This window comes from Hippoglossus hippoglossus, chromosome 17 (genome assembly GCF_009819705.1).
Source record: "Hippoglossus hippoglossus isolate fHipHip1 chromosome 17, fHipHip1.pri, whole genome shotgun sequence".
In the NCBI taxonomy this organism is placed as follows: Eukaryota; Metazoa; Chordata; class Actinopteri; order Pleuronectiformes; family Pleuronectidae; genus Hippoglossus; species Hippoglossus hippoglossus.
The window spans coordinates 9,069,673-9,078,256 of NC_047167.1; the positions used below are offsets into that span (position 1 = coordinate 9,069,673).

The window sequence follows — 8,584 nt, forward strand, 5'->3', positions numbered from 1 at the left end:
AAACGATAACATGATGTACATACATATATACACAGGTTTAAGTTCCTCAACAGGTTTAAGTTCCTCAACAGAGGAACTTAAACCAGGGGTGCTGCTGCATTTCCTCCAGAGTGGCACGGTCCTCAGGCTCTAAAGCCAAACACTTTGCCAAGAAGTCTTGGCAGTCTGTGAGGAGAGAGGACAGACGACAAAGAAACGATGAGGCTTGAATCTACAGTGATCAACTGTAACATGGAAGGAACATAATAACTGCACATTGAAACCAGCGTTGTCTCACCTTTGGACCACACAGAGCTGATTCGGAGTTCATTCCTGAGGAACCCTGTGGTGCGGAACCGGCTGAATCCATCCAGCATTTCAAAGAGCAATGCTGCCAACTGCCAGACTGTCGTGGGGCCGGCCATGTATTGCCAGTTGATGTGAAACTCTGGAGGAGCGTATGCTAGTGTTCCTACAATATGTAAAATAGAAGGAGACAGAAAAAAAAGCAATGGATGATTTACAGGCAGAGATTTTACAGTCAGATGAATGAAAAGCAGGATAACAAGACAGGTTGGCCGTACCAGAGAACTGGATGTAAATGCGTTTTTTCTTGCAAATGCAGCCACATCCAAAATCAATGAGCCGAACTCGATGGCCATCGGAGCTGAACTCGATGAGGATGTTCTCTGCTTTTATATCTCTGTGGAAGACGCCTTTGGCTTGCAAATCGATGGCAGCATCCACCAGCTGCTTCATGATGATCTGAGAAAGAGATAAAGAGTCACAAATGAGTTAGAGTGGTGAAGAAGGGACTCTGGATGGGACTGAAAAACACAGTCTATGTTGTTCTCCTGAGCAGTTTGAGGACTAAGCTGAGGTCCAAAGGCCTTTCTTATTTCTGGGACGAGCAATTGTAAAAACGACCTAACACAAGGTCTATTTAATGGCTGTTGTGTAGCTTTTAATCGTAGTATGTGATCTGCTGACAACTTCAAAAAGGAATTTGTGCTGAAATACTTTTCTCAATGTTTCAGCCAATAATATACCCATTAATTAAAACTCAAGAGCCCTCGATAAAGGGAAGGTTTCTAAAGACTGAATCTCAAATAATTTAATTTTGAAATTTAAAATGTTAGTTGTGATTGGACCCAAATGAAATATGGGTGTGATAGCAGCCAAACACTCTCCACTGAAACTGATGATATTCAAATGAATGACCTTTTCAGTAGTAGTCTGGGAAACAGCTCACAAAAAGAATAAAGCTCCAGTACCTTTGCAACGTCCTCGGCCATCGGACCATAGTTCTCATCCATGAAGCGCAGCAGATCCATAGAGGGGACTGGCCTCTCCATGACCAGAATAACCTCTTGGTCCAGATCGTACCAGTCCAGTATCGACACAGCCGCAGATTTTCCCACAGTCACTGGTTCACCTGCGGCTTTGTGCATGAGCAGCACCTCCTTTGGAATCCTGCATGCCCTCCCATTTAACATCTAAAGGGAAAATATGTGTGTGTATCTCATCAACAACAAGGAAACAACAAAAACATAAAAGTTAAAGAATGATTTCAACAGTTGGTGCTGAGACAACAGATCACTCACCACTTTTTGACAGGGCACATCACAGATGGGGATGTGTTTTATCGCCACCTACAGGACAGATCATGAGCACTTTGGTTATTCCAAGGGATGAAGTCACAGTATTTATGTTTGATGTGAGAATATTACATTCAATTATTTAATCACATCATATTATGTACTTACTGGTAAATCATCAGACCTTCTGTGGCCGGCATAAACTGAGCCAAAGCCTCCTTGACCAAGTTTTTTACGCTCCAAGTACTTGGCCTCGAAGTCAGCTGCACCAATGAACACAGACACAGACACATGGTTTAATATAGTTGTGAAAAAAAGATGGCATCACTACCTCTAACTTAATATTTTTTTTCCAGGACTGACATTTTGATATATTAACTCATGATCCACTTTTTCATATTTCTAAGGCTTTCAACCACCACATTTCAACATATGGAGTCTTTTCAGATGTTGTGGAAATAGCTCAGTGGAGCGAAACCATCAGATAGCTTCATGACAACTAAGTAAAATCAATCTGCCTGACAGTCGGCTGAAAGCTCTGAAAGATAAGTATTTGTTTGAATCATTTCATTTACATATCATATCTGGTTTGTTTAATCTGTGTCAATATTTACATCTAATCCTCAGGAAAAAAGTAAATAATTATATTTCTCAAAATGTAGAATTATTCCTTTAAATTGGACAAGCCAGTTTTTCAAACACCGTGAACAACATCACAAAAAGAAAACTGAAATACCTCCCAACTGGAGTCAACACCAATCCCCATTTTAACATGATCATATTGCTTCCATGCAAACAGCAGCACATTTTCTTTAAAAGTAAGTCACCTCTGCTGGTGTGGCCTGACAACACTGTGCTCTCGTCACTGGAGCTGTTGACCACGGTCACTGACTCCAGGGTTGATTGAGCAGGGTTGGTGTTGGCATCAGACATAACACCCCTCTGCCTCTTCAGTGGGGGCTCATCTCCAGTGGTGGCCTTCCTCTTGGTGGCCTTACTCAAAGACCAATTACTTGCCAAGATGGCGATGGGTGAGATGGGGCGGCCAACCATCTCTACAAAAGAGAAAAAAAACCAGTGAGCATCAACCTGTTGACTGCATGTAGCGACCTCTGAATCCTATGACCACATAAGGATGATGACATTGGATGACTCTGCAAAGTTCTGTATCACATTCAACATTGTTTTGTAATTTTAAACAACAACATTTTAAAACTAAGTTCTTGCATTATGTGAACATGTCAAATACTGTTTGGTTCAGGTTAGTGAAAGTACTGTTTATTATTCACAATGACTCTGGCTACTTTCCTGCACAGTGTATGAGTAAATAAATATTATCAAGAGCCTGCAAATGAAATCCAGGAGATCAAGTCTGTTGATCTTTTAAAATCTTGATATCATGTTTTATTAATGCAAGTGAAAATAAACTGACAGTGAAGCACGAATAATATCAACTTTTTTCTATAAAACTGACTGTGTATCAAGATTTGTCCTGAAACAAGTGTCTGTATCATGGCACAAGAATGAATGAGGCACGTCAATGCACTAAAATAATCCAAATTTTAAAGAAATACTTGAAATAAAATGATTTGTGTTGGAAGTAGGTTGAAATATTATGAACGCCTTGCGAGGCCTCAAACTTGTTGAAGGAATAATACGCTGAAGTCAAGAATTAGTCTGGTACGCAAGTGCCAATAAAACCCAACACCATGTTGTATTTGCATTTCAAGTCTAGTGGTGGTGTCAATATTTGTATCTAATCCTCAAGAAGAAAGTAAATAATTATGTTTCTCAAAATTAGAATTCTTCCTTTAAGTTGGACAAGCCAGTTTTTCAAACACAGTGAACAACATCACAAAAAGAAAACTCAAATACCTCCCAACTGGAGTCAACACCAATCCCCATTTTAACATGATCATATTGCTTCCATGCAAATAGTAGCACATTTTCTTTAAAAGTAAGTCACCTCTGCTGGTGTGGCCTGACAACACTGTGCTCTCGTCACTGGAGCTGTTGACCACGATCACTGACTCCAGGGTTGATTGAGCAGGGTTGGTGTTGGCATCAGACATAACACCCCTCTGCCTCTTCAGTGGGGGCTCATCTCCAGTGGTGGCCTTCCTCTTGGTGGCCTTACTCACAGAGCAATTACTCGCCAAGATGGCGATGGGTGAGATGGGGCGGCCAACCATCTCTACAAAAGAGAAAAAAAACCAGTGAGCATCAACCTGTTGACTGCATGTAGTGACTTCTGAATCCTATGACCACATAAGGATGATGACATTGGATGACTCTGCAAAGTTCTGTATCACATTCAACATTGTTTTGTAATTTTGAACAACAACATTTTAAAACTAAGTTCTTGCATTATGTGAACATGGCAAATACTGTTTGGTTAAGGTTAGTGAAAGTACTGTTTATTATTCACAATGACTCTGGCTACTTTCCTGCACAGTGTATGAGTAAATAAATATTATCAAGAGCCTGCAAATGAAATCCAGGAGATCAAGTCTGTTGATCTTTTAAAATCTTGATATCATGTTTTATTAATGCAAGTGAAAATAAACTGACAGTGAAGCACGAATAATATCATCTTTTTTCTATAAAACTGACTGTGTATCAAGATTTGTCCTGAAACAAGTGTCTGTATCATGGCACAAGAATGAATGAGGCACGTCAATGCACTAAAATAATCAACATTTTAAAGAAATACTTGAAATAAAATGATTTGTGTTGGAAGTAGGTTGAAATATTATGAACGCCTTGCGAGGCCTCAAACTTGTTGAAGGAATAATACGCTGAAGTCAAGAATTAGTCTGGTACGCAAGTGCCAATAAAACCCAACACCATGTTGTATTTGCATTTCAAGTCTAGTGGTGGTGTCAATATTTGTATCTAATCCTCAGGAAGAAAGTAAATAATTATGTTTCTCAAAATTAGAATTCTTCCTTTAAGTTGGACAAGCCAGTTTTTCAAACACAGTGAACAACATCACAAAAAGAAAACTGAAATACCTCCCAACTGGAGTCAACACCAATCCCCATTTTAACATGATCATATTGCTTCCATGCAAACAGCAGCACATTTTCTTTAAAAGTAAGTCACCTCTGCTGGTGTGGCCTGACAACACCGGGCTCTCGTCACTGGAGCTGTGGACCACGATCACTGACTCCAGGGTTGATTGAGCAGGGTTGGTGTTGGCATCAGACATAACACCCCTCTGCCTCTTCAGTGGGGGCTCATCTTCAGTGGTAGCCTTCCTCTTGGTGGCCTTAGTCACAGGCCAATTACTCTCCAAGATGGCGATGGGTGAGATGGGGCGGCCAACCATCTCTACAAAAGAGAAAAACACCCAGTGAGCATCAACCTGTTGACTGCATGTAGTGACTTCTGAATCCTATGACCACATAAGAATGATGACATTGAGTGGCTCCGCAAAGTTCTGTATCACATTCAACATTGTTTTGTAATTTTAAACGACATCAGGTTTTATTACATTATGTGAACATGGCAACTACTGTTTGGTTAAGGTTAGTGAAAGTACTGTTTTTTATTCACAATGACTCTGGCTACTATCCTGCACAGTGTTCATGTAAAGACATATTATCAAGAGCCTGCAAATGAAATCCAGGTGATCAAGTCTGTTGAACGAAAAAGGTGTTAGAAGAAAGCTCACAGTTTTCAAAAGACTTCATCATCAATGTCTTGAGGCCCTTTTCACAAAGTTTTACATGGTTGTGGTCAATGGAGGAGGAGAAGTACTAGTGTAAGACATGCAAAACAGCACCGTCAGTGCTCGGGCCCTAATAAAATGATTTGTATTGGAAATAGGGTGAAATATTATGCATGCCTTGCACTGAGCTCCACACAAAAAGATTTGACACATCTGGAGAAGTAGCTGTAACCCACCTGAACAATTCTTCAGATAATTGGACAAGGTTGTATCTTCCATGTCGTACAATAATCCAGATCAACAGAGATGTAGGTTGAAAAATATCCAAACGCAATATTTAATGTGTTTGAATAATCGAAACGTGTGTTTAGCTCTGTTGATATTGGGAGGACAACTGATTAAGTGATCTCATAAAGGCTTATGGCTTTGAAGTTACATTATAGCAACTTTAAAGCCACATTTCCTTTGACCTTTGATTGTATTAGTTCACAGAGCCTCAGAACAAGTTGCTCCACTTTGTTCACCATCTCGTCATCTAGTGTTTAAACCAAAACAATGTTTGTGTTTGTCACTATGAGGGACATCTGTCCAATCACACATGTAACTTATTGTACACATTGTGTTTTGGGTTATTTTAATCACTTCAGTTTCTTAATGAGCTGTGTCGTCGTTTACAATGGAAATTATATATTTCAATAGGAACAATTCCACAGCATTATTGTGCACTTGCAGAAATTAACAAATAATAAATACACAATTGTTTCATTTTCATTTAGAGCATTTTAATGAGTGTTGCATTTTAATATTTTCATGTGTAACATTTAAGTGGCTGCTGTATATTCCCTCGCCAAGGAGGTAACTGGTTCCCTCCTGCCTTTGTTTTATGTAGGACAGGTATGAGTGTAACAAGGGGGAGTAGCCTCCTGCTACAGTAGCATGAGAGGGATGTTGTATGTATAGATTGTCACATAGCTTCATTTCATCTCAGGCTCCTCTCCTTCCCCCATCATTACTCGAGTTGCTCGCCACCTACTTTCCACCACGCACCCTCCGCCGCGGTCCACGCCCGAGCTGCCGACGTCAGCCACTGCGCGCTGCCGGCTCACGGTGCGTTCACGCACGGAGAAAAGTCGGATTTAAGAACGCTGCGTGCCTTCAACCCAACTTTAAGGTCACCACATTGTATTTGTTGTGTAGCTTCTTGTTTCATTTACGCAAAACTATGCTCAGTGTACAAGAATGCTGGGCGATTATACTTGTGAATTTTGCATCAACGTATGAAAGTAGTTCGACATCTATTTTATAGGTTTTTTTTACGTCTGTTTTAGTTGTGACTTTCTTTTGGACTTTAAGTTAAACTCATGACTAATAAAACGACATTGAGGTAATTGCATCGACAGAATAAGCGCAATCCCAACCCAAGCCCGCCATACCCAATTCCTCCATCCCCAACCCCCCCATACCCAAGCACCCACATCCCCAATTCCTTCATCCCCACCCACCACCCTCCCAAATTGTTTGGGTCCCTGCCTTCCAGCCTCTGTTAATGCTTTCCTATGTTGAGGAACCTGTCTATGTTTATACACCATGTTATTCCCCATCATATTACCCATTTTATTTTAATTAAGTATTTAAATCTCCTCAATGTCTCCACTTCCAGGTTTCTTAGGTGACCTCTGTCTGAGGCTGTACTTAGCCCCATAGCCCCCCCAACTCCTCCCACCACCATCCCACAATCGCCGTTGGACTTTTGTTCCCTGCCTTCGTGCCTCTGATAATGCTTTCCTCTGTTGAGGAACTTAAACCTGTGTATGTATATAAATCATGTTATCTATTTATTTTCATTACATTTTGTAATCTCCTCCTTGTCTCCACTTCCTGGTTTCATATGGTATCCTCTGTCTGAGGCTGTATCCTCCAAAGGATTTGGCCCATGAATTGAGACACTGCCATAACTCCTTTACACACTTACTTTGACTCAAGGGACACTGATACTGATGGAGGATCATTTGGACTCTCCTGAGAGTGATCACAGTTTGTTTTCATTCACTTTCATACACACTGGAATACTTGTTGTTTTACTACATGCAGTCAAACAGCTCATTCATCTTTTTTTTTAAAAATGACTTCTATCACATCTTCATCCCACCACTGTGTGAAACTCTGGGCTTTTGCGTTCATTTAAATGGCCAGAGTGTTGATTGATGCAGATATATAACTGACATCATTGTGATCTCCTGCTGTATTTACACATGGGCTGACTCTGACATTATCCAGAGTTTTTACGAGGGGTCTGGTAGGAGAAACTCAGGAGAAAGTCAGGAGCCTCTGACTTGGGCGTCTGCGTTCTCACATACAGCCACTCAAGAGAATGTCAGGAGATTACCTGGAGTTCAGTGCATGTCTGAGAGCAGCTTCAGTCTTACCTGGTTGTCCTGAGCAGGGCTTTCAGCATAATGCCATGTGGTACTAGCAGGCTGGATATCGTTAGGAGGCACAGCATCTGCTATCATGACTTTCTCATGTGCACAGACCATCCCTCAGTCTCCAGCCACCGTCAGGCTGTCAGCATGTTGTCACCTTACAGGTGATACCAGAGGGAGAGGGAAAACGAGACCATAGTGACATGGATGCTCATGATTTCAGCCACAGATAAGTCAACACATTCACTGAGCTGGGTTACCTGTGACCATCAAGGTGCGGATGTTGGCTTGTCATGATTCACATAAAGCCCTGGCAGTCTGTTATTTTGTTCTGCATGATGATCTAACAAAGGAACTCCATGTTGGTCTCAACAACCTAAAAAATGTGACCAATGGTTACTCAAAAAAATTATGGCAACAAAGTGACACGTGATATAATTGAGTAGATTTTAATTACTACAACTTTGATTAAAAAGTATTGAATAATTTAACTACATTTAAACATAAAAAAAGATTTATATTTACTAAGTATCTGAGCAAAAATTATTTATATTTACTGAATATCCAGTGGAAATTGATTTATATTGGTTGAATATATAGTGGAAATTGATTTATTTTTACTAAATATTCGGTGTAAATTTATTTATATTTACTGAATATTCGGTGTAAATTGATTTATATTTACTGAATATTTGGTGAAAAATGTATTTATATTTACTGATTATCTGGGTTAAATTGATATAAGCTTACTAAATATCTGGATATAAATGATTTGGATTCACTTAATATAAATTATATCAACTCATATTTTAGCATATTGTTGCTTAATTCTACACAATTACACTGCTATTCTTATTTATCTCTACCTAAATTAAATGTTTTAATTCAAGTATTAAATTGCTTCACAATAC

General features: G+C 39.8%; 1 protein-coding gene across 1 annotated transcript; it reads right to left on the reverse strand.

Moving 5' to 3' along the window:
• Positions 1-64: 64 nt before the first annotated feature.
• On the reverse strand, positions 65-7,763 carry LOC117778341 (serine/threonine-protein kinase pim-2-like). Its single transcript, XM_034613844.1, has 10 exons — positions 7,677-7,763; positions 7,537-7,591; positions 4,683-4,910; positions 3,544-3,771; positions 1,746-1,840; positions 1,584-1,631; positions 1,254-1,475; positions 564-744; positions 278-451; positions 65-165 (listed from the first exon to the last, which is right to left on the reverse strand). Exons 1-10 carry the CDS (start codon positions 7,761-7,763, stop codon positions 65-67), a joined length of 1,419 nt encoding a protein of 472 aa, XP_034469735.1.
• Between the last annotated feature and the right edge of the window lie 821 nt (positions 7,764-8,584).

What these genes read in the sequence shown, in the direction of transcription:
- LOC117778341 (XM_034613844.1), bottom strand. Translation starts at nt 7,763, where the DNA reads ATGATAGCAGATGCTGTGCCTCCTAACGATATCCAGCCTGCTAGTACC. An exon ending in GTCAGGCCACACCAGCAGAG is followed by an intron (nt 1,841 to 3,543) that starts GTGACTTACTTT and finishes TCATTGGTGCAG; the next exon opens with CTGACTTCGAGGCCAAGTAC. An exon ending in ATGTGCCCTGTCAAAAAGTG is followed by an intron (nt 1,476 to 1,583) that starts GTGAGTGATCTG and finishes TTTTCCCTTTAG; the next exon opens with ATGTTAAATGGGAGGGCATG.